The sequence below is a fragment of the Chroicocephalus ridibundus genome, unplaced genomic scaffold (assembly GCF_963924245.1).
Source record: "Chroicocephalus ridibundus unplaced genomic scaffold, bChrRid1.1 SCAFFOLD_92, whole genome shotgun sequence".
Lineage (NCBI taxonomy): Eukaryota > Metazoa > Chordata > Aves > Charadriiformes > Laridae > Chroicocephalus > Chroicocephalus ridibundus.
Genome location: NW_026961708.1, coordinates 668,341 through 694,055, shown reverse-complemented (window position 1 = coordinate 694,055; position 25,715 = coordinate 668,341). Strand labels below are relative to the sequence as shown.

The 25,715-nt window shown below is 51.9% G+C and overlaps 2 protein-coding genes across 2 annotated transcripts; one reads left to right on the top strand and one right to left on the bottom strand.

The window, feature by feature from the left end:
* Positions 1-7,219: 7,219 nt before the first annotated feature.
* On the top strand, positions 7,220-8,342 carry LOC134509583 (olfactory receptor 14A16-like; the record flags this gene model as incomplete). The annotated part of the gene is made up of 2 exons (XM_063322142.1): positions 7,220-7,681; positions 8,325-8,342. Coding segments are annotated over 2 exons (480 nt in total), but the record flags the coding sequence as incomplete, so codon positions are not given.
* Positions 8,343-24,005: 15,663 nt separating this feature from the next.
* Positions 24,006-24,920, bottom strand: LOC134509582 (olfactory receptor 14J1-like; the record flags this gene model as incomplete). Its single annotated transcript, XM_063322141.1, has 1 exon — positions 24,006-24,920. A coding segment is annotated over one exon (915 nt), but the record flags the coding sequence as incomplete, so codon positions are not given.
* Between the last annotated feature and the right edge of the window lie 795 nt (positions 24,921-25,715).

Genomic DNA, 25,715 nt, shown 5'->3' with positions numbered 1-25,715 from the left:
GCAAACTCCGGGGCTGAGATCAAGCAATTTAATTGGTAAAGCAAAAGCCGCACACTTAAGCGAAGCAAAACAAGGAATTAATTCAGTACTTCCCATCGGCAGGCAGGTGTTCGGCCACCTCCAGGAAGGCAGGGCTCCATACCACGTAATGGTTACTTGGGAAGACAAAACGCCGTAACTCCAAACATCCCTCCCTTCCTTCTTCTTCCCCCAGATTTATATGGTTGAGCATGATGCTACGTGGTACGGGATATCCCTTTGATCGGGGTCCACTGTCCCAGCTGTGTCCCCTCCCAACTTCTCATGCACTCCCAGCCTACTTGCTGGTGGGGTGGTGTGAGGAGCAGAAAAGGCTATGGTGCTGTGTAAGCCCTGCTCAGCAATAATGGAAACATCCCTGTCTTATCAACGCTGTTTCCAGCACAAATCCAAAACACAGCCCCATACCAGCTACTGTGAAGAAAATCAACTCTACCCCAGCAAAAATAAGCATTTATGTGCTGAATCTGCTTTGCCACTCTGAAACTGTCTCTGAAAAACTAGCCCAGTGGGGGTTTTTAGCCCAAATGCATACGCAGCACTGAAGTGTGTTTCCGTATTGTCCTGGTTTAGGCCGAGTTGGCCAATGACGGACGACAGATGCTCTCCCCCAGCTCTCACTCTGAGGAGAGGAAGGAAAGAAAGAGATTTATGAGTTTAGAAGGAACTAATCTACTTTAATGAAATACTCGTAATAAAATAAAAAGGAAATAATGAAATAGATACAATATATAGAAAACTGTATCAAGCTCCCAGGATGATGTCACTGTCAGGCACTGGGGAGGGCCCAGACTGGACTCAATGACGGACAGGAACAGGATTCCAGGTCTGGAGCCAAGAACGCACAGATCGGGGTCAAAGGCAGATTAACACCGAGCATTCCGCCACCTGAGGAACCTGAATGTACACAAGTCCACATGGTGGACAGACAATTCCCTGTCCTCTCTCCGCCTAGCCGAACAAGGTAACTTAGAGGAGAGGGGGCTGTAGGAACATGTTTCTGCCCAGCGAAGCAGGCGTGTCTCCCCACTAACTCCCCCACCTTCCCAGGTACCCTTAAAGATAAGTATGAGGCTCTGCAAGGGGAACTCAATCATGACGAGGAAGATAATTCAGTGTCCACAGAGGTGTCACCAAAGTTAAATCAGACTACACCTCCCATCAAAACATCTTCAGTTAAGGAAAAAAGACCGGTCATTGTTGTAGGTGACTCCCTACAAGGAAGGGAACGGAAGGCCCAATATGCAGAACTGACCCACTTCTCAGGGAAGTCTGCTGCCTCCCTGGGGCCCAGGTTAAAGATATAAAAAGAAAACTTCCCTCCCTGGTAAGACCCTCAGATTATTACCTACTACTAATTTTTCAGACAGGCAGAGATGATCTGTTAACAAGAAACACAAGTGCGATCAAGAGAGACTTCTGGGCCTTGGGATGACTGGTTAAAGGGTCAGGACTGCAAGTCATGTTCTCCTCGGTCCTCCCAGTCACAGGGAAGGATGAGGAAAGCAACAGGAAGAGCTGGAAGATCAATACTTGGCTCTGAGCCTGGTGCCAGCGGCAGGACTTTGTTTTTTTTGATCACGGGATGGTTTACACGACACCAGGCCTGCTCGAGACAGATGGGGTACGCCTGTCTCAAAAGGGGAAAAGGATCCTTGCACAGGAGTTGGCAGGGCTCATCAAATGGGCTTTAAACTAGATTTGAAGGGGAAAGGGGATGAATCCAGCACCAGAGAGGCAAGGGTCTTTGATGGCTTAGAAACTATGGCTGCGCCGGGGAATGGTCAGGTAGAAGTCAAGCCTTCTTCCAGCAAAAAGGTGGCAGGACCAGTAGCCCAGCTGAAGTGCTTCTTGTCCTGGGTTGAGCAACACAGGACTAAGTTATCTTCTAATGTCTGGGAAAACGTCACTCTTAGAAGATTCTAGTGTCTGAATTCGTGAAAATATTTGCTTTATAGTCAGCTAGGCTACGTGGGATTCAAGGCCTCGGTGTTTTCAAGCCTTGGCAGGTGCAGGTACGAGGAGGAGCGAGGCCTGGGCATTTGACCCAGGCTGGCCAACAGGATTATTTCATACCATGAACGTCACATTCGATACAAATGAGAAAGTTTGCTGCGTCGTTTCTCTCTCCCTTGATGGCTGTGGTCTAGAGAAAGTCCTTGCCCTGGTGCCGGACCCCTGAGCCCTTCCCTCCCTCCTGAAGCCGTTGCTTTTGCAGTGTCCGACATTTACTCTCCCCTGCTGGGAGTGCACAGCTTCCTACTGATAGAATTGGCTGAGTATAATTCTTGTACATCTTATATTAGTATTGGGATGAATACCGGTGCTTTAACATTATTGTTAATTATTTAGTCTTATCCTATCAAATCTATTTATATTTCAACCCTCATGTTTCCTTGCTTTCCCTGATTCCCCTTTCTGTGTGGGGAGGGGTCACTGGGTGATAGAATAGTTGTCTAAATGACAAGAAATTGTTCTGGGTTTTCTGAAAACATAACACGTCTACACTAATGCACGCAGCATGGGCAACAAACAGGAGGAGCTGGAAGCCATTGTGCAGCAGGAAAACTATGATGTAGTCGCCATCACAGAAACGTGGTGGGATGAGTCGCACAACCAGAGTGCTGCATTAGATGGCTACAGACTCTTCAGAAGGGACAGGCAAGGAAGGAGAGGAGGTGGGGTGGCTTTGTATGTGAGGGAGTGTTAGGAATGTCTGGAGCTTAATGATGGTGACAATAGGGTTGAGTGTTTATGGGAGAGAATCAGGGGGAGGGCCAATAAGACAGATATCATGGTGGGAGTCTGTTATACACTGCCCAACCAGGATGCAGAGGTGGATGAAATACCGTACAAGCAGCTGGGAGAAATCTCATGATCGCTGGCCCTTGCCCTGGTGGGAGACTTCAACCTACCCGATATCAGCTGGGAGCACAATACGGCTGAGAGGGAACAGCCTAGGAAGTCCCTGGAGTGTGTTGCGGAGAGCTTCCTGACACAGCTGGTGAGGGAGCTGACAAGGGAAAGAGCCCTGCTGGACCTGTTGTTTGTAAATGGAGAAAGACTTGTGGGGGATGTGACAGCTGGAGGCCATCTTGGGCACAGTGACCATGAAATTATTTTCAATTCTCAGAGGAGCAAGGAGGGTGGTCAGCAGAACTGCCACCATGGACTTCCAGAGGGCAGACTTTGGTCTTTCCAGGAGGCTGCTTGACAGAGCCACTAGGCAGGCAGTCCTGAAGGGCAAAGGAGTCCAGGAAGGCTGGACATTTTTCAAGACAAAAGTCTTAAAAGTGCAGGAGCAGGCTGTCCCCATGTGATGTAAAATGAGACATCAGGGAAAAAAGACAGCCTGGCTGAACAGAGAGATACGGTTACAACTCAGGGAAAAAAGGAGAGTTTATGGTCTTTGGAAGAAGGCCACTCAGGAAGGCTACAAGGATGTTGTAAGGCTATGTAGGGAGAAAATTAGACAGGCTAAAGCCCAACTAGAACTTAAGCTGAATTTGGATGTTAAGAACAATAAGAAAAGTTCCTATAAACACACTAGTAACAAAAGGAGGACTCGGGAGAATCTCCATCCTTTATCCGATGAAGGCAGTAACATAGTGACAAAGGATGAGGAAAAGGCTGAGGTACTTAGTGCCTTCTTTGACTCCTTCTTTAGTAGTAGAGTGGGTTGTTCCCTGAGTACCCAGACCCCTGAGCTTGTAGATAACGGCAGGGAGCAGAATGAAGCCGCCATAATCCAAAGGGAGATGGTGAGGGACCTGCTCCAACAGCTAGACATACACAAGTCTATGGGGCTAGGTGACCTCCACGCGAGGGTACTGAAGGAGCTGGCAGAAGTACTCACCGAGCCACTTTCCATCATTTACCAGCAGTCCTGGTGAACCGGGGAGGTCCCAGTTGACTGGAGGTTAGAAAATGTGATGCCCATCCACAAGAAAGGACGGAAGGAAGATTTGGGGAAGTACAGGCCTGTCGGTCTGACCTCAGTGCCTGGGAAGGTCATGGAGCAGATCATGCTGAGTGCCATTATGTGGCACATGAAGGACAACCAGGTGATCAGGCCCAGTCAGCATGGGTTCATGAAAGGCAGGTCCTGCCTGACAAACCTGATCTCCTTCTATGTCAGGGTGACCCGCTTGGTGGATGCAGGAAAGGCTGTGGATGTTGTTTCCCTGGAGGCTAGTAAAGCCTTTGACACTGTTTCCCACAGCATTCTCCTGGAGAAACTGGCTGCCCATGGCTTGGACAGGTGTACGCTTTGCTGGGTAAAAACCAGGGCGATGGCCAGGCCCAACGAGTGGTGGTGAATGGAATTCAATCCAGTTGGCAGCTGGTCACAAGTGGTGTTCCCCAGGGCTCGGTATCGGGCCAGTTCTCCTTAATGTCTTTATCAATGATTTGGACGAGGGGATTGAGTGCACCCTCAGTAAGTGTGCAGACGACACCAAGTTGGGTGGGATTGTCGACCTGCTTGAGGGTAGGATGGCTCCAGAGGCAGATCTGGGCAGGCTGTACCGATGGGCCGAGGCCAATGGTACGAGGTTCCTCAAGGCCAAGTGCCAGGTCCCGCACCTGGGTCACAACAACCCCATGCAGCGATACAGGCTGGGGGAAGAGTGTCTGGAGAGCTGCCTGGCAAAAAAGGACCTGGGGGTGTCAGTTGACAGCTGGCTGGATGTGAGCCAGCAGCATGCCCAGCGTGGCTGAGAAGGACAATAGCATCCTGGCCTGTATCAGGAATAACGTGGCCGGCAGGACTCGAGAGGCTGAGGGCCCTGGGCTCAGTGGTGCAGAGACTGAGGACAGTACAGGAGTAGCCTGAGTGTGCTTGAGGGCTGCTGGTGGAGCCGGTGGAGCTTTCCTTTGTAGTGGAAAACAGCATGAGAAAGAAATAATGCCCCAATATACAGCTGGGGAGGTGCAGACTGGACACCAGGAGAAAGAAATGTCACTCCAAGGGCAGTGCTGTGGTGCAACACGCCACCCAGAAAGAGTCTGGATCAGCCCAAGGCTTTGTGTTTCAGGGAAGAGCCAGGGAGGATGGAGAGATCTCAGCAAAGGAAGGTGGCAGCAAGGTGGGGCAGCCGGGTGGATGACTGCATCCTGCAGGGAAAGAGGCAGAGGTGATGGGACACCATAGGACAGCCTGTGGTGGAGATGACACAGGGATGCAGCAAAGCTGAAAGGCCCCTAACAGAGTCAACCTCTTCATGTCTTGGGCTATGGCTGTTGTCTCTGCCACTGATGCCCACGAGGAGTCAAGTTATCCTTCCAGCACTGGGGTCTCATTGCCTCCTCGTCCATACTTCAGAGCCTGGGAGGTGTCATACCATAGTGCTGGCCTTGGCATTGCACATCTCCACACCACACTGTGCCAGGAAGAGCCCTGAGGAAGGAGTGAGGGACAGGATCTCCCTTCCTGGGGGCTGGGGGTCAGGCCTTGGCCCTTTGGGTGATGGGGTCAGGCCTTTGCCCTTTGCACTAATGAAACACATCCAGGGTTACTCAGCATCAGAGCCACCTTCACCTTGCTTTTCTTGACCTGTCATCACTGCCTCCAGTTTCTGCTCTAACCGGACCCTGGGGACAACATCTCAGTGGTGTCCCTCAGTGGGACCCATTAACACTCCAAGAAACTTTGGAGTTTGAACCTGACTTTGACTTCTTGAGAGGTTTTTTCAGCTTCCTCTCAGTGTCTGAGGTTCATGGACTCAGCATCAATCCCACCAGAGGGGTCATTAAAACTCCTTGGGCTGGTGCTCTGCGTCTGAGCTGGGCTGGGCTCCTGGGATGGAGGGAGCTCATGGCAAGCGGGCAGCGCCTCAGAGAGACAGCTCTGCCCAGGAGCAGCTCCTCTGCCAAGCGCAGCAGGGCTGAGGGCGGTGCCTGGGTGTCTCAGGGAGATGAGCGAGGCAGAGAGAGAGCTTAAAGGTGTCAGGATTGGGAGGACGACTGAGAGCTCACTGGAGGAGAAATCCTTGCAGCCCTTGGCACGGTAAGCCTCTGGGTGCAGGGCACTGCAGGTGGAGTTCCTGGAGGCATCTCCTAAAGCTGGCACAGCCACAGCTTATGGGATCTGTAAGGAGGCGGAGGGGGAGGAAGGGTCTTGTTATGAAATGTGAATAGCCGTGAAGCCAGGGTGTGCAGGCAGGGGTGCCCAGGGCTGTCCTTGAGCAGGGTCCCTGCACCCCGTGGGTCTGTGTGCCGGGGCAGGGACTCTGCCGGCTGCCAGGGTCAGCTCTCAGCCTGCCCCGGGAGACCCCCACGGGCATGTGGGGAGAAGCTTTGGAGAAAGAGCAACCGCTGGCAGGGGAGGGTCCTGCTGTTGAGAGGGTGCTGCGTGGGTGAGGGCTGCTCACAGCTGCAGATCACTGCAGGACGTTCCCTGGAGATTTTTCAAGAAGCACAGCACGGCAGGGGCTACCTGCAAGGGAAGGATCCTGTTCTTCCAGTCTTGTACTCCGGGTTGTCTGGGTGGGCGATGGGACAGAGAAATTCATCTCTCGGTTGAGGAGGGGGCACTGAAATTCCAAATCTGTTTCTCTTAGAAGTGAATAATCCAGGGAGGATTGGAAATCAACAACTGAATCTCTGCCCCTGCAACGATACTGCCCTCGGCAGCACAAAGCTGATCTCGCAAAAAGATATGAATGAAATTATTCTGAGGAAAGAGAAGTCATTTGGGGGAAAACTTTGGGAAATGGAATAGGATGGGCCCAAAGAAGTCTGCCTTAACTTGCCAAGGTCTTCTCCTCTTTCAACAGTCCCTCATGCCCAGAGTGAACAAATGTCCAATGGCAGCTCCATCACCCAGTTCCTCCTCCTGCCATTGGCAGACACACGGGAGCTGCAGCTCTTGCACTTCGGGCTCTTCCTGGGCACCTACCTGGCTGCCCTCCTGGCCAACGGCCTCATCATCACCACCATCGCCTGTGACCACCATCTCCACACCCCCATGTACTTCTTCCTCCTCAACCTCACCCTCCTTGACCTGGGCTCCATCTCCACCACTGTCCCCAAAGCCATGGCCAATTCTCTCTGGGACATCAGTGATATTTCCTACTTGGGATGTGTTGCACAGGTCTTTTTCTTTGTTTTCTGTGCTGCAACAGAGGTTTATCTTCTCACTGTCATGGCCTATGACCGCTACGTTGCCATCTGCAAACCCCTGCACTACGGGACCCTCCTGGGCAGCAGAGCTTGTGTCCACATGGCAGCAGCTGCCTGGGGCACTGGGTTTCTCAATGCTCTCCTGCACACGGCCAATACATTTTCCCTACCCCTCTGCCAGGGCAATGCTGTGGGCCAGTTCTTCTGTGAAATCCCCCAGATCCTCAAGCTCTCCTGCTCAGATGCCTACCTCAGGGAAGCTGGGCTTCTCATATTAAGTTGCTTTTCAGCTTTTGTGTGTTTTGTGTTCATCGTGCTGTCCTATGTGCAGATCTTCAGGGCTGTGCTGAGGATTCCCTCTGAGCAGGGACGGCACAAAGCCTTTTCCATGTGCCTCCCTCACCTGGCCGTGGTCTCCCTGTTTGTCAGCACAGGCATTTTTGCTTACCTGAAGCCCCGCTCCGTCTCTTTCCCATCCCTGGATCTGGTGATCACAGTGCTGTACTCAGTGGTGCCTGCAGCAGTGAACCCCCTCATCTACAGCATGAGGAACCAGGAAGTCAAGGATGGAGTTTTGAAACTATTTTAATGGTGTCTACTTCAGATTAATAAGGTGGCCATTATACCACTACGGCTCCAACTGTACATCAGGAAAAAGCAGGACTAACTATTCTTCATGTTTGTCTTTCTTATTTCGTTGTGTTTTTTTAATGTTTTGTTGTTGTTGTTTTGTTTGTTTGTTTGCTTTATACCTGTGATTTTCTTCTTGGTCTCCTACATGTTTTTCTCTTGACCCAAATACCTAAGGTATGTACGGATCTGGGCTCCCTGGTTAGATAAACTCAATAAAGAAGCCAGCAGAAAATTATTAGTCTCTGCTTCCATCTCTTCACTTCTCCTCCGGAGCTGGCCGAGCAGCCCCAGCATGCAGGAGGGGTTCAGGAGGAAAATGCCCATCTGCTCCATGGAGGATCTGCCCTGGGGGCCCTTGGGGCTGCCCCGGCTGCCTCGCTGGGCACTCTGCCTCTGCTGTCTGCGAGTCGGGGCTGCTGCTTCCCTGGAGCCATGGCCAAGGACAGCAGCAGGACGTGGCCTTTCCAGTGCTGGTTTCTCCTCACACCCCCACTGTCCTGCTGTGCCCTTGCCTTTGTGTTCCCCCTAAGGTCTCATGCACCTTGTGACCGTCCTGATGTCTCTACAGCGGCATCCCTGTGGCTGCAGGCAGCAACAGGCCATGTGAACCACTGTGTCAGAGGGGGCCTTCCTACTGGCACCACTGTCACTAACGGGACTCCTCAAGGCAGCGGTAGAGGTTGGATGGCTCTTCCAAAGCTGGTATCAGGAACGCACCCAAGGAACTGTTCCATGAAAAGCCCTCTTGGTGTTCTGGGGCTCTCCACAGACTCAGGGGGACAGGGTCAGAGTTGCAGGGGAATCTGTTAGGGACCAAGGGCTGGGCCTAGAATTATAGAATCATGTAATCATAGAATCTTCATGGTTGGAAAGGACCTTTGAGATCATCCAGTCCACCATACACACACCAAAAAAAAACCAACCCGCAAACAAACAACCTACAATCTCTGCCCTTCAGAGCATGCCCTGAAGTGCCAAATGTAGACATTCCTTAAATACCTCTAGGGATGGGGACTCAACCACCTCCCTGGGCAGGCTGTTCCAGTGCCTGACCACTCTTTCAGTAAAGTCATTCTTCCTGATATCTAATCTAAACCTCCCCTGCCGCAGCTTCAGACCATTTCCTCTGGTCCTGTCATTATTCACCCGGGAGAAGAGGCCAACACCCACCTCTCTACACCCTCCTTTCAGGTAGTTGTAGAGGGCAATGAGGTCTCCCCTCAGCCTCCTCTTCTCCAAGCTAAACATGCCCAGCTCCCTCAGCCTCTCCTCATATGCCCTGGTCTCCAGACCCCTCACCAGCCTGGTCGCTCTCCTCTGGACACGCTCCAGCACCTCAATGTCCCTCTTGTACAGAGGGGCCCAGAACTGAACACAGCACTCGAGGTGAGGCCTCACCAGAGTACAGAGGCACCATCACTTCCCTGCTCCTGCTGGCCACGCTGTTCCTGATACAAGCCAGAATGCTGTTGGCCTTCTTGGCCACCTGGGCACACTGCTGGCTCATGTTAAGCTGGCTCCACCAGCACCCCCAGGTCCTTTTCTGCCGAGCAGCTTTCCAGCCACTCTGCCCCAAGCCTGTAGTGTTGCTTGGGATTGTTGTGACCAAAATGCAGGACCTGGCACTTGGCCTTATTAAACCTCGTACAGTTGGCCTTGGCCCATGGATCCAGCCTGTCCAGGTCCCTCTGTAGAGCCTTCCTACCCTCCAGCAGATCAACACTCCCACCTAGCTTGGTGTCATCCGCAAACTTACTGAGGGTGCACTCAATCCCCTCATTCAGATCTTTGATAAAGATATTGGTGGCACATGTCCAAGAAGAGTGCAAATGGCTTTTGATTGTCCTTCCTGGTACTGTCCCACTTGTGGTGCAGCTGATGGCCAATGCTATCCTAGAGAGGAACTTGGAGTTGCCAGCAGAGCTCAGGGGATCTCCCAGAAAAGTATGTGAGTCTGGGTGAGCAACGAGTGGCACCTCATAAAATGACTGACCATCCAAGGTGGAGTGTCCTTGAAGGAAAGGTGAACCTGAAGAGCCCATGGGCTAACGAGGCCCCTGCAATGCCAGGAGGCAGCAGGCCAAAGGGACATAAGACTAAACAATGGTTCAGTCCACTGTCCTGGAAACCCTGCGGGATTGATCTAGTGCAGCCCTTCCCTGCCCTTTGTGAAACTGAAGACACCCCTTGGTCCTGCCAAGCCCTGTCCTTGGCTACTGAGCAATGAGGGAAGATGGAAGGGGGCTTAGCAGCAGTGATCCCTTTCTGGCAAGTTCTGCTCCTCACCCCGACCAGCATGGCCAGTGCAGGGTCACCCCATGGCCTCAGGGCACCACAGCCCCCTCCCTCTGCAGAGCAGAAACACCAGCTCAGGGCCCTGCAGGGAGCACGCAGTGGGAACCAGGAATGTCCAGCCAGGCCAGCCTGGACACGCTCACCTGGGGAAAGGCTCTCTGGGGAGAAGGGGTGTCCCTGGAGAAGAGCAAGGGAGCATTTCTGTGCTTGCAGGGAGGAATCCTTGAGAAGGAGAAACCTCTTCCTGCAGGCCCCCACTCTGGGCAGGCTGCTCTGTGCCTGGACCAGGACTCCTGTGCTGGCCTGGGGAGAGGGGCTGGCACTGAGGGGACACAGACCATCTGTGGCCCAGGCACTGGGGGAGGCCACCAAAACAGGCGGGCTGAGGGGGACAGAGCCCTGAGGGCTGCCAGGGCACTTTGCCGGGGGGATGTCTCCCCACCCTCGAGCACACCTGTCCCATGCGGTTCCAGCATGGTGGGCCCATCGAACCATTACTGGGGCAACAGGGCCAGCCTCCCCATTGCTCTCCAGTTTCCCCGTCACTTACTCCTCGCTCAGTCACATCCCTCTAAACTACGCAGGTGCTGCTTTGAGCTTCAGGCAGTTGGAAGAATGCCCTGGTCTTTCAGCAGGCTAATAATCTCTTCAGCAAAATCCTTCCATGTGTTTATATCTATCCTGTCCCACCCATCTCTCCCCCATACTTCGAGTGAGGTTATCCCTTTTGGATGATGACCCTCACTGGAGGAGGTTCACCAGGTTGAAGAAGAAGCCCATGTCCCTCACCGTCCCCACACAGGGCTTATGTGCTAGGCCCCAATCCTCAAAACCAAGAAATTCCAACTGAACTCAAGAAAACATGTTTCGGCATCAAGGGCGCATGACCCTGGCACAGGCTGCCCTGAGAGGCTGTGGAGTGTCCATTCGTGGAGATACTTAAAAAAACCAGCCTGGACATCTTCTTACGTGACCTGCTCTGGCTGACTCCCTTTAGGGCAGGGGGATTGATCTAGATGATCTCCAAAGATCCCTTTCAATCTACATGATTCTGTGAGGACATGGCAGTCCAGCAAAAGGCTTTATGATTAGAGTAGATGCTTGTGAGGTCCCTTCTGCCTGAGAACCCCAGTCCAGCAGCAGGCCAAGGTCTGGCATGTTGATTGTGAGGTCACTGCTGCTATAACAGCGGGCATCTGCTTTGGATGCTCATTTTGGGGTCACCCCTGTCTCTGCAGGTGGCAGGCCAACCCCAGGCTCAAGGCTGGGTTCGGTGCCTACGAGGTCCTTTCTCCATGAGTACCTGACAGGCCAGCAGCAGGCACATGGTGTGGATGTTGGTTATGAGGTCAGTGCTGCCAGAATCTCTGATAGACCAGAAACAGGCAGATCTCTCTGATACTGCTTTGGAGGTCACTGCTGTCTGAGTGCCCGATAGGCCAGCACCAGCCTCATGGATGAGCTCGGTGCTTGGGAGGTCACTTCTGCCTGAGTCCTTGATAGCCCCGCAGCAGGCGTATGGCCTGAATGCCAGTTGTGAGGGTGCTGCTGCCTGAGGACCTCGGAGACCATGAGCAAGGTCAGAGGTGTTTGAAGCCCTGTGTTCCAGAGCACCCCTTAGGCCAGCAGAGGGGTGATGACCGGCCTTGGTTCTTGTGAGGTCCCAAGTACGGGACATGCCAGCAGCGTGAGTATGAATGCAACACACAGTATGGAACACGCCAGCACCTATGGAACATGCCAGCAGCTAGAGGTTGCTTGTGGGATCACTGCGGCCTGGGCACATGATTGTCCATCAGCAGGCTCACAACTGGGGTCTGTGTGTGTGAAGTCATTTCCTTCTGCATACCTTTTTGGGGCAGGATGAGGCCTGTGGCTGTGTTAGGTGCCTCGGAGGTCTCTTCTTCCTGGAAACTTTCTGGACTCTTCTGTAGGTGGTGGGACGTCCACACTAATGGTCCCAAGGCTTCTGCCAGCTTTTACTTTCTCAGCAGTGAAATGTCTCAGCATTTCTCTTCCCTGGCTTGAGGTTTCTGGGCTCACTGGTAAGGCATCCGACAGAGCCAAGGTGCCTGGTCATGAATAGTGAAATATTTATTAATAGAAAACAGTGATTTAACAAAGTTAGCAGTGAATGCGACAGTGTTTTACGAGATTCGATGACAAGGTACACCTGATTATTTACTGCATAGAGGCCGGGGTCAGACAAGCTCTCAGGGAGACCCTCCCGTTGAGTCATGAGGCTCAACTTGCTTTCTAAACTCCTTCTCAGAGAGGAGTCTGGGTGCGGCTGGATCCAATCCTAGTCCCAGCTTTGGTTAATGGTTTATGTCTCAAGGATTATATATGCGCAATTAATCCTTTACATCACTTAGCTAAGATTTCAAAGTTTAGCACTCTATTAGTCACTTGCCGAGAATCTGTTGCGGCAAGGAATCTCTCAGCCTCGAGGAGACAAACCTCAAGTGAGCATCCCCACTCAAGAGGAGATCCTGTCATGCAGCCGCTGCCGTGCAGGAGAGCTCCAAGGGCTCTTGCTCTGCCCACTGTTTATAGAGTAAGAGAATTGACCTATCGTCATATTTGCATGGGAGCAAAATATCTAGGCCCCCACTCCAGACAGTGTTTTGACTGTTACCAGCCATCCCCCAAAGTCCAGGTGCAACTCATCACAACTCCCACTGATGGTTATGGCTTGAGCAGGAGCCAGAGGGGCTGGGAAGGGGGAGAGCAGAGCACCACAAGATGTGGCATGCAGGGGTGTGGTTTAGTGGTGGACCTGGCAGTGTTAGGTTTACAGTTGGACTCAATGATGTTAAAGATCCTTTCCAACATAATTGATTCTATGCGTCTGTGGTTCTTTTGAGCCTCAGGACTCTGTTTCATCCTCGCCCCTTCTTTGGGAGGCCAGGAGGTGTCACAGAATTTTCCTACACCTGTCATTGCTCCCCCTCACATCCCTCTGTCCCAGGAAGAGCCCTGGGCCACAAGTGAGGGACAGGATCTGCCTTGCCAGGGCCTGGGGCTGAGGGCTTGGCCTTTCTGCTGCATCAAACAAACCAAGGGTTTCTTCAGCTTTCCAGCCACCTGCACTCTGCCTTTGCCCACCTGCAATCACAGCCTCCAGCTATCTGCTCTAACGAGTCCCTGGGGAGGCTTTGTCAGGAATGGCCCTCAGTGGGGCTCATTAATGCTTCCAGGTACTTTGAGTTTGGCTTCTGATTTCTTGAGCACTCTGTTCAACCTTCTCTCCTTATCTGAGGTCTATGGACTCAGCAGCAAATACACCATGGGGCTCATTAAAAGACAGAAAGCCTTAACAAGGTATTTCTCCTTTTGTAATTTTCTTCAAGTCTTCAAGACTTGTACAGCTAATTAGAGAGGTTTCATAGAGTAATTAAGTAGGAGGATTTCAAAGATGCATCTTTTATGTTGAAGGATATATTTTATTACTTTTCACTTTAAAGAAGAGGTGATAGAAGCATTCTCTGATTGATACTGATGCAGAGTGTTTGCTCAGGAAGTCTGGGCAGAAAGGAAAAGCAGTCCCTTGACGTCCATCGCTGCATGGACAGCCTTGCTCCTCACCTCCCCAACCTCCCCATTTCTGACATTGGCCACCTGGGACTTACATCACTGCTCCTTGCACCAGACTTCTCCACTGATCTCTGCAGCTGGAGGTTACAGCTCCATTGCACCATCTCCCACCTGAGCTCCTTAGAGACATGGCTGCACTCAGGCACAGGAGAGTTTTTCCCATTCTTCAGAGAAGTAAAGCACAATCGGTTTTCATAAATAATAAATCGTATTCTGTAATCACACGCTAAGTACAAGCTACCACTAATGAGGTTGCTTTTCTACAAGGGATAATCTTAGGAGAAATATTTTAGGTAGTTAGATAAAAAAAGATAGATATAAACATAATTAAAGATCTGGATAAGGAGACAATTAGACTGTTGAAAGATAGTCAAGCTGTTCAGTCTCTGAAGGTGAAAGCAGCAGCATAGGTGAGAGGTATCTGAATGAACAAAGAGTAAATGGAGAAGAAAACTGAAGAATTATGGAAAGGGCCTTTGCCTAGACAGTCTGGATCTGAAAAGGTGACTTTAGAAATGGTCACTGTATCAGGACAAGTATATGAACAATCAGAGAAACTGACTGCACTGTGTAACAGGGAGAATAGTTGTAACGGCGTCACAGGGAAGATCAATATTTCTTCGGAATGTCCTTTCTGAGAGGTCATGGGATTGGCAGAGGTCTCTTGTGAGAGAGGACAAGCAAGTGGTGCACCCGTCTTTGGAAGAATCCAAAAGTGCAACCCAGGGAACCCCAGGCTGCACAGGCTCACATCGGTGAGGAGAGGGCCATCCGTTCGAGTCCTTTTGGGTGATATTTCTGGGCACCAACAACAGAATGTGTCCAAAACCCATCAGCATGGACTTACCAAGGATAAATCATGCCTCGCCAACCTGATTGACTTCACGATGAAGTAACTGCTTTTGTGCATGAGGGCAACTCTCGCCACGTTTGTCAATAGCAATAAATTGGGAGGATCGTTTGTTTACCAGTTAATTTACCAATTCTCAACACAGGCAAAACAGGCCCAACTTGGGAAAATTCATTAAATTTATTTCCAATTGATTGTAACAGAATAGGACAGTGAGAAAGAAAACACAACTAAAAACACCTTCCCCCCTCCCTCCCTTCTTCCCAGGCTCAACTTCATTCCTAACTCTTCTACCTTTGCCCCGAGTGGCACAGGGGGGTTGTGGAATGGGAGTTGCAGTCAGTTCATAACACTTCGTTTCTGAGCTTCCCCAAATGTGGCTCCTTCCCACTGACTGCAGTTCTCCACAAACTGCTCCCGCGTGGATCCTTTCCATGGGGTACAGTCCTTCAGGCATGGACTGCTGCAGTGTGGGTCCCCCACAGGCCACAGGTCCTGCTGCAAAACCTGCTCCAGCATGGGCTCCTCTCCTTGGGCAGCAGGTCCTGCCAGGAGCCTGCTCCACCGGGGTCCTCCATGGGCTGCAGGTCTAACTCTCCTAAAGGAAAAAGGCCAGCCCAGCACGGCTTCTCTTCTGGACCAGACCACAAGAAGTCCCGGAGGACGGCTGTTTCCTACGCCCATGGGACTTGAGAAAACTCAGTGTTGATAATACTCCAGTGTTTTGGGTATTGCTGAACAGAGCTTGCACGGTGTCAAGGCCTTCTCTAGTTCTCACTCTGCTCCCTCCAGTGAGTAGGTGGGAGGTGAGAAAGAAGTTGAAAGGGGACCCAGCCAGGACCGCCGATCCAAACTGACCAGAGGCATATTCCATACCATATGACCTCATGCTCAGCAATAAAGGCTTGAGACAGAGGAAGAAGACGGTGAAGTTTTTGTTGTTCAAGGAGTCTGCTGCTTGGAGACTGGCTGGCCATCAGTTTACTTGTGGGAGGTGGTGAGTGATGGCCTGTGTTTCACTTGTTGAGGTTTTCTTAATCTCTTCTCTTCACTTATTAAACTCTTATTGTGTCAACCCCAAACTTTTCAGACTTCATTTCTTCCTTGTCCCACTTGGGAAGGGGGAAGAAGAGGATAGAGGACTCAAGGGATAAGGGGGAGTGGTGTCAGATCCCTCCTCGGAGAGGTAAGCGAAACCTCTCACGGCCCCCCTCACCATCCCAACTGCCCTTACGTAATAGGTATGGGGCTCTGGAAATTGAGGACCAGGCGATTGAGGATGGAGGAGCTGATCCATCCAGTGAAATGCACAGTGCTCGTCACTCACCCCCACGCCTCAGGACGTCCTCAACAAAGAAAGAAAGAAGGGTTATTGTAGTAGGTGACTCCCTTCTGAGAGGAACAGAGGGTCCTATCTGTAGACCGGACCCATCCCACAGGGAAGTCAGCTGCCTCCCTGGGGCCAGAATTAAGGACATACGGAGGAAACTCCCTTCCCTGGTCCAGTCATCAGATTACTATCCGCTACTGATATTTCAGGTAGGCAGTGACGAAGTAGGTACCAGAAGTCTGAGGGCAATGAAGAATGACTTTAGGGCCCTGGGACGGCTGGTTAAGGGATCGGGAGCACAAATAGTGTTCTCCTCTATCCCATCATTTGCAGGGGTAGACGAGGGGATAAATAGGAGGAGCCAGCAAATTAACTCCTGGCTCCGCGACTGGTGCGTCCGGCAGGACTTTGGCTTTTTTGAACATGGGCTGATCTACAGGAAACCAGGCATGCTGGCATCAGGCGGGGGAAGCCTAACCCGAAGGGGAAGAAAGAGACTGGGACAAGAATTAGCAGGGCTTATCCACAAGGCTTTAAACTAGGTTTGATGGGGGATGGGGACGAAACCAGGATCACAAAAGTGGTGCCTGGGAGCAACATAGCAGTGCTCATGGGTATAAGTGATAGCAAGGTCTTGCAGCCTGCCTCAGCGAGGGTGGGGGATAGTGAATTGTGTGGCAGCATAGACGCAAGGAGTAGTGATAATTTGGTAACTACAGTAGTGTCCGAGAATGACCAGGTGCAAATCAGGGCCTGTCCCCCCAAGAAAGTGGCAGGACAATTAACCCAACTGAAGTGCATCTACACTAATGCACGCAGCATGGGGAATAAGCAGGACGAGCTGGAGGCCATCCAGCAGGGAAACTATGATGTAGTCGCCATCACAGAAACGTGGTGGGATGACTCACATAGCTATAGTGCTGCCATGGATGCCTATAGGCTCTTCAGGAAGGATAGGCAAGCAAGGAGAGGCGGGGGTGTGGCCCTGTATGTTAAGGAGTGTTACGAATGCTTTGAACTTAATGATGGTGATAATGGGGTTGAGTGTTTATGGGTAAGAATCAGGGGCAGGGCTAACAAGGTGGATATCGTAGTAGGAGTCTGTTATAGACCGCCCAATCAGGATGAGGAGGCAGATGAAATATTCTATAAACGGCTGGGAGAATTCTCAAGATCGCGAGCTCTTGTCCTCGTGGGGGACTTCAATTTGCCGGACATCTGCTGGGAATACAATACAGCAGGGAGGGAACAGTCTAGAAGGTTCCTGGAATGTGCTGGGGATAACTTCCTGACACAGCTAGTGAGAGAGCCAACTAGGGAAGGTGCCCTGCTGGATCTGTTGTTTGTGAACAGGGAAGGTCTTGTGGGGGATGTGACGGTTGGAGGCTGTCTTGGCAACAGTGACCATGAAATGATAGAGTTTTCAATTCTGCGAGAAGCAAGGAGAGGGGTCAGCAGAACTGCTACCTTGGACTTCCGGAGGGCGGACTTTGGGCTTTTCAGGAGCCTGGTTGACAAAGTCCCCTGGGAGGCAGTCCTCCGGGGCAAAGGAGCCCAGGAAGCCTGGGTGATTTTCAAGAAGGAAGTCTTAAAGGCACAGGAGCAGGCTGTCCCCATGTGCCAGAAGACAAGCCGTCGGGGAAAAAGGCCGGCCTGGCTAAACAGGGAGCTAGTGTTACAACTTCGGGAAAAAAAGAGGATCTATGGCCTCTGGAAGGAAGGGCAGGCCACTCAAGACGACTACAAAGAGGTAGTGAAGCTATGTAGGGAAAAAATCAGGAGGGCTAAAGCCCAGCTGGAGCTAAACCTGGCTTCTGTTGTCAAGGACAACAAAAAAAGCTTCTATAAATATATTAGCAATAGGAAGAGGACTAAGGATTATCTCTGTCCTCTAGTAGATGGGGCCGCCAACATAGTGACCAAGGATGAGGAAAAGGCTGAGGTACTTAATGAAGTCTTTGCCTCAGTCTTCAGCAGTAGGACCAGTTGTTCCCTGAGCACCCAGACCCCTGAACTAGAAGACAGGGATGGGGAGCAGACTGAAGCCCCTCTAATCCAAAGGGAAATGGTGGGGGACCTGCTTCAGCACCTGGAGGTGCACAAATCTATGGGGCCGGATGGGATCCACCCAAGGGTATTGAAAGAGCTGGCGGAAGTGCTCGCCAGGCCACTTGGTATCATTTATGAGCAGTCCTGGACAACCAGAGAGGTCCCAGCTGACTGGAGGTTAGCAAATGTGACACCCATCCACAAGAAGGGCCGGAAGGAGGATCCGGGGAACTACAGGCCAGTCAGTCTGACCTCGGTGCCTGGGAAGGTCATGGAACAGATCCTCCTCAGTGCCATTACACGGCACATGCAGGAGAACAGGGTGATCAGGCCCAGTCAGCATGGGTTTGTGAAGGGCAGGTCATGCCTATCAAACCTAATATCCTTCTATGATAAGGTGACCCACTTAGTGGATGAGGGAAAAGCTGTGGATGTTATCTACTTGGATTTTTGCAAAGCTTTTGACACTGTTTCCCACAGCATTCTCCTGGAGAAACTGGCTGCTCATGGCCTGGACAGGTGTACTCTGCGCTGGGTAAAAAACTGGCTGGATGGCCGTGCCCAGAGAGTGGTGGTAAATGGAGTGAAATCCAGTTGGTGTCCAATCACAAGTGGTGTCCCCCAGGGTTCGGTGCTGGGGCCGGTTCTCTTTAATATCTTTATCAATGATCTGGATGAAGGGATTGAATGCACCCTCAGTAAGTTCGCAGATGACACTAAACTGGGCGGGCGTGTTGATCTGCTTGAGGGTAGGTTAGCTCTGCAGAGGGATCTGGACAGGCTGGACCGATAGGCTGAGACCAATGGTATGAGGTTCAACAAGGCCAAGTGCCGGGTCCTGCACTTGGGTCACAACAACCCCATGCAGTGCTACAGGATTGGGGCAGAATGGCTTGAAAGCAGCTCGACAGAAAAGGACTTGGGAGTGTTGGTTGACAGCCGGCTGAATATGAGCCAGCAGTGTGCCCAGGTGGCCAAGAAGGCCAACAGCATCCTAGCCTGTATCAGGAATAGTGTGGTGAGCCGGACTAGGGAAGTGATCATCCCCCTGTACTCGGCACTGGTGAGGCCCCACCTCGAGTACTGCGTTCAGTTTTGGGCCCCTCGCTACAGGAGGGACATTGAGGTGTTGGAGCGTGTCCAGAGAAGGGCTACAAAGCTGGTGAGGGGTCTGGAGGACAAACCTTATGAGGAACGACTGAGGGAGCTGGGGTTGTTTAGCCTGGAGAAGAGGAGGCTGAGGGGAGACCTTATCAGCCTCTACAACTACCTGAAAGGAGGTTGTAGAGAGATGGGGGCTGACCTCTTCTCCCTGGTGACAAGTGATAGGACGAGGGGAAACGGGTTCAAGTTACGTCAGGGGAGGTTTAGATTAGATATTAGGAGACATTTTTACACTGAAAGGGTTATTAAACATTGGAATAGGCTGCCCAGGGAGGTGGTGGATTCACCATCTCTGGAGGTGTTTAAAAAAAGGGTAGATGGGGCACTGAGGGACATGGTTTAGAAGTGGCTCTTGTCAGGGTAGGCTAAAGGTTGGACTCGATGATCTTAAAGGTCCCTTCCAACCTCAAAAAAAAAAAAAAAAAAAAAAAAAAAAAAAAAAAGAAAGTGTGAGTGACTGTGTGGCTGCTGGGCTATTGGCTATTGGCCAGAGTCAACCCACCACAGCAAGGAAGTTTCTGATAGCTGGGAGCAAGTTCAGCGGTTGGCCACCAAGATGCTTAGGGGCTGAAGGGGAAGGGCCTTGTTTAGCCTGGAGAAGGGAAGGTCTCGGGGACCTCATACCAGCCGGTCTGTCCCCACAGGGAGGTTTTCAGGGCCAAGAAAGGAGTTGAAAATAAGAGTGTTGAACTAGCCTAGCCTTTAAATCATTTCACACGGGATGGTTCTGCTTCCCACTTTCAATCATTGGCACCCAGAAACCTCAAGTGCTTTTCTTCCTCTCCTCCCAAAACCTGACCAAGTGATATGGAGAAAGCAAGCAGAAAGGCCCTAGGCCTCTGTGAATTAGCTGGGGTCTGGCACTCAGAGGGCCGTTCAGTGAATGTCAGTTATTTCATGGTACACCAGGTAAAGAATCAAGCTGGGAAGTCAGCCTGCAAGACCAAACCAACAAGGTCCATGGACAGGCAAGGCTGTGTCTGGAGACCTTTACACCTACAGCATAGATCAAGCTGGGGCTGAACCTCAGGCCTGGGCTTAAAGGGACTCCTGGGCTGATGGACAGAGGTGGGGGTGGAGGCCCCATGTGAAGCTGGTCAGGGCCATGAAGGCCTGTGGATGTTTTCAGGGCCCTGTCACTGTTTCCATGGGAGCCCACCTGCCAGTGCCCTCAGTAGGCCTCCTTCCCTACTGTCCAGGGTCTGTGCTCTGCTGCTCTCCTTCCCTGTTTCCCTGAAGATCTAGGAGACCACAATTTTATGGTCACTACAGCCAAGGCTGAGACTGGTCTTCACATCTCTGACCAGCTCTTCCTCTTTTGGGAGTACCAGCTCCACTTGTGCCTCAGACTGTGTGGCCCATTTGGCAGCTGTGCTAAGAACCATCAGCATGGACTTACCATGGGTAAATCAAAGAAAAAGGAAGCCTACAGAAGGTGGAAGCAAGGACAGGTAGCCTGGGAGGAATACAGAGAAAGTGTCTAAGCAGCCATGGATCACGTTAGAAAAGCTAAAGCCCAGATAAAGTCAAATCTGGCCAGAGGCATCAAGGGCAACAAGAAAGCTGATTTTCAAAAAGGGAAAAAAGGAAGATCCAGCCAACTACAGGCCAGTCAGTCTCACCTCTGTGCCTGGCAAATCACGGAGCAGATCATCTTGGAAACTATGCTAAGGCACCTGCAAAATAAGGAGGTGATTGGTTACAGCCAACATGGCTTCACCAAGAACAAATTGTGTCTGGCAAATTTGATGGCCTTCAATGACCGGGATATAGCATTGGTGGATAAGGGAAGAGCAACTAACATCATCTGCCTGGACTTGTGCAAAACATTTGACATTGTCCCGCATGACATCCTGGTCTCTAAATTGGAAAAACATGGGTTTGACCAATGAACCACTTGTTGGACAAAAATCTGGCTAGATGGTTGCACTCAAAGGGTTGCAGTCAATGGCTCGATGTCCAAGTGGTGAGCAGTGACCAGTGGTGTTCCTCAGGGGTTAGTACTGGAACCAGTGCTATTTAACATCTTTGTTGGCGACATGAACATTGGGATTGAGTGCACCCTCAGCAAGGTCGCCGATGACACCAAGCTGTGTGGAGCAGTTGACAAGCCGGAGGGAAGGGATGCCATCCAGGGGGACCTTGACAGGCTTGAGAGGTGGACCTGTGTAAATCTCATCAGGTTCAACCAGGCCAAGTGCAAGGTCCTGCACACGGGTCGGGACAATCCCAAGCACAAATACAGGTTGTGTGGAGAATGGCTTGAGAGCAGCCCTGAGGAGAAAGACTTGGGGGTGCTGGTGGATGAGAAGCTCAACATGAGCCAGTGATGTGCACTCGCAGCCCTGAGAGCCATCCGCATCCTGGGCTGCATCAAAAGCGTGCCCAGCAGGGGGAGGGGGGGGATTCTGCCCCTCTGCTGTGCTCTGGTGAGACCCCACCTGAAGTACTGCGTCCAGCTCTGGAGTCCTCAACATAGGAAGGACATGGACCTGTTGGAACTGGGGTTGTTCAGCCTGGAGAAGAGAAGGCTATGTGGAGACCTTATAGCAGCCTTCCAGTATCTGAAGTGGGCCTACACGAAAGCTGGAGAGGGACTTTTTACAAGGGCATGAATTGATAGGACGAGGGGTAATGGTTTCAAACTGGAAGAGGGTAGATTTAGATCAGATATCAGGAAGAAACTTCACTCTGAGGGTGGTGAGACCCTGGCCCAGTTGCCCAGAGAAGCTGTGGCTGCCCCATCCCTGGAGGGGTTCAAGGCCAGGCTGGACGGGGCTTGGAGCAGCCTGGGCTGGTGGGAGGTGTCCCTGCCCAGGGCAGGGGCGTGTGAACTAGATGATCTTTAAGGTCCCTTCCAACTAAAACCATTCTATGATTTTATGAAATCATGCCTTGCCAATCTAATTGCCTTCATGATGAAATAACTGCACTTTTGTGTGAGGGGAACTCTCACCATGTTCTTAATTTACCGGTTGCTGTCATGTGCAAAACAGACCCAACTTGGGGAAATTAATTAAAAGTGACAGTGAGAAATAACACACAATTAAAACCACGTTCCCCCCTCCCTCCCTTCTTCCCAGGCTCAACTTCATTCCTAACTCTTCTGCCTTTGCCCCAAGTGGCACAGGGGTTTGTGGAATGGGAGCTGCAGTCAGTTCATAACACTTCGTTTCTGAGCTTCCCCAAATGTGGCTCCTTCCCACTGACTGCAGTTCTCCACAAACTGCTCCCGCATGGATCCTTTCCATGGGGTACAGTCCTTCAGGCACGGACTGCTCCAGTGTGGGTCCCCCACAAGCCGCACGTCCTACCAGAAAACCTGGAGAGGCATGCTGGAGTGGATGTCAGGTGGACACAAAGTGATGAATGGGGTTCCCATAACTAGAGTAGAAGCTGCAGTCCCTGAGGCCAGAGAGAAACAGGCCTTGGCTGCGCAGCCCTGGCAGGAGAGGGGTTTGCTGTCCCAGGTTTCTCTGAAGCTCTGTGGGACCTGTGACAGAGGTGGAGCTCATCTCCAAGAAGGCCAAGGTGCTGCTGAGAAAGTCCCTGGGGGAGGACAGCTTGTGATCTAGCCACACAGTGGACATCGTCCTGGGCGCTGACTGGCTAGATAGTGGCTCTGCAGAGAAGGACCCTGGGGTCCTGGAGGACAAGCAGCTGAGCATGAGCCAGCAGTGCACCCCCGTGGCAAAGGCCAACAGCCTCCTGGGCTGTTTAGGAAAAGCATTGCTGGCAGATGGAGGGAGGTGACCCTTCCCCTCTACTCGGCTCTGGTGAGGCCACACCTGGAGCGCCCACGCCCTGCACAACTTAGCTCTACACTGATGTTTTCCTCTCCCAGGCTTTTACCAGCCCATCCCAGCTGTTCCTCGGCTCTCCCCAGACCCCTTGCCCCCTCCTCTGCCCAGCCAAGCACAGCTGCCCGCTCTGGGCTGGTCCCATGGCAGTGCCCACCACAGCTGCTGCAGAGCTCTTGGCGCTCATCCCCAGCCCCAGCTCCTCTGAAGGGCACAGCAGCTCCTGTGGGGCAGACAAGGAGCTCAGCCTCCCCATCAGCCCCAGGCCAGTGCTGGCCCCAAGGGAACAATTTAAACAGGCTAGTCACTCTCTGCCCCTCCTGCTATCCTATTTAGGTGAACCCACAACCCTGACTGAATTTGCCCCCTCCTCTGCTCCCATCAGCCCCACTCCCCAGGACAGCACGACACTCCTGGCCCTGGGGGTCCTCGGGCAGCTCCCACACCTCTCCCTTTCCCATGCCTACTGGGTCCCCACTGACTTTCAGGGGACTGCAGAGTTCTTGTTTGTGCATACCTCAATTTAGTGTTTTGCTTGTGGGCGACTTCACCTCTGTGGGCGTTTCACCTCCTGTGTCTTCATTCACCCACAGCTCAGGGCACGTGGCGAGTCCCCATCCTCTCCTCACACATCCAAATTCATTTCCATAGAATCTGCTGTATGCTGCAGGTCCTGACACATATGAAGCAGTCTGAGGAGTTAATCAGGAGTTCATGCGCCATCTCCACTACCAGTGGACACAAGAAGAGAGCCTTTAACACCAGAACATTTGGTCCAACGGAACCCAATAGTACAGTGAGCTTAACCCCAAACACAGGGAGAACACAGGGAGAAGAGACTCTTTGAAAGACCCGTTCCTTGGACGTTTTATTGGCAGCACCTTTGGAGGAAGCACCTAGCCTCCAGGCACTGCACCTGGGAGATGCCTTTTTACTGAAGAGCTGCTATTAGACAGGTCACCTTTGACACAGTGTTGTGCAAGGGTCAGAAACAACTGGATCAAACCTCAAGACAAGTAGTACAAACCCGGAAAATTATATATAAGCAGGATTATTGCAAGAGAAAAAAGCAAGCTTATTGCCTAACATGAAGTCTAGGAAACTTGCGGAGAAGGGAGACAGGTTATTATTGGAAAAAAAACTTCCATTGAGCCAGTTTCCTTAGGGCATCCTTGAGCTCCTGGTTCCTCATGCTGTAGATGACGGGGTTCACTGCTGGAGGCACCACTGAGTACAGCACTGCCACCACCAGATTTAGAACTGTGGAGGAGATGGAGGGGGGCTTCAGGTAAGCAAAAATGCCTGTGCTGACAAACAGGGAGACCACGGCCAGGTGAGGGAGGCACGTGGAAAAGGCTTTGTGCCGTCCCTGCTCAGAGGGGATCCTCAGCACGGTCCTGAAGATCTGCACATAGGACAGCACAATGAAAACAAAACATCCAAAGCCTAAACAGGCACCAACCACAAGAAGCCCAGCTTCCCCGAAGTAGTAGTCTGAACAGGAGAGCTTGAGGATTTGGGGGATTTCACAGAAGAACTGGCCCACAGCATTGCCCTGGCAGAGGGGTAGGGAAAATGTATTGGCCGTGTGCAGGAGAGCATTGAGAAACCCAGTGCCCCAGGCAGCTGCTGCCATGTGGACACAAGCTCTGCTGCCCAGGAGGGTCCCGTAGTGCAGGGGTTTGCAGATGGCAACGTAGCGGTCATAGGCCATGACAGTGAGAAGATAAACCTCTGTTGCAGCACAGAAAACAAAGAAAAAGACCTGTGCAACACATCCTGCATAGGAGATGGCCCTGGTGTCCCAGAAGGAATTGGCCATGGCTTTGGGGACAGTGGTGGAGATGGAGCCCAGGTCAAGGAGGGCGAGGTTGAGGAGGAAGAAGTACATGGGGGTGTGGAGGTGGTGGTCACAGGCGATGGTGGTGATGATGAGGCCGTTGGCCAGGAGGGCAGCCAGGTAGGTGCCCAGGAAGAGCCCGAAGTGCAAGAGCTGCAGCTCTCGTGTGTCTGCCAATGGCAGGAGGAGGAACTGGGTGATGGAGCTGCCATTGGACATTTGTTCACTCTGGGCATGAGGGACTGTTGAAAGAGGAGAAGACCGTGGCAAGTTAAGGCAGACTTCTTTGGGCCCATCCTATTCCATTTCCCAAAATTTTCCCCCAAATGACTTCTCTTTCCTCAGAATAATTTCATTCATATCTTTTTGTGAGATCAGCTTTGTGCTGCCGAGGGCAGTATCGTTGCAGGGGCAGAGATTCAGTTGTTGATTTCCAATCCTCCCTGGATTATTCACTTCTAAGAGAAACAGATTTGGAATTTCAGTGCCCCCTCCTCAACTGAGAGATGAATTTCTCTGTCCCATCGCCCACCCAGACAACCCGGAGTAGAAGATTGGAAGAACAGGATCCTTCCCTTGCAGGTAGCCCCTGCCGTGCTGTGCTTCTTGAAAAATCTCCAGGGAACGTCCTGCAGTGATCTGCAGCTGTGAGCAGCCCTCACCCACGCAGCACCCTCTCAACAGCAGGACCCTCCCCTGCCAGCGGTTGCTCTTTCTCCAAAGCTTCTCCCCACATGCCCGTGGGGGTCTCCCGGGGCAGGCTGAGAGCTGACCCTGGCAGCCGGCAGAGTCCCTGCCCTGGCACACAGACCCACGGGGTGCAGGGACCCTGCTCAAGGACAGCCCTGGGCACCCCTGCCTGCACACCCTGGCTTCACGGCTATTCACATTTCATAACAAGACCCTTCCTCCCCCTCCGCCTCCTTACAGATCCCATAAGCTGTGGCTGTGCCAGCTTTAGGAGATGCCTCCAGGAACTCCACCTGCAGTGCCCTG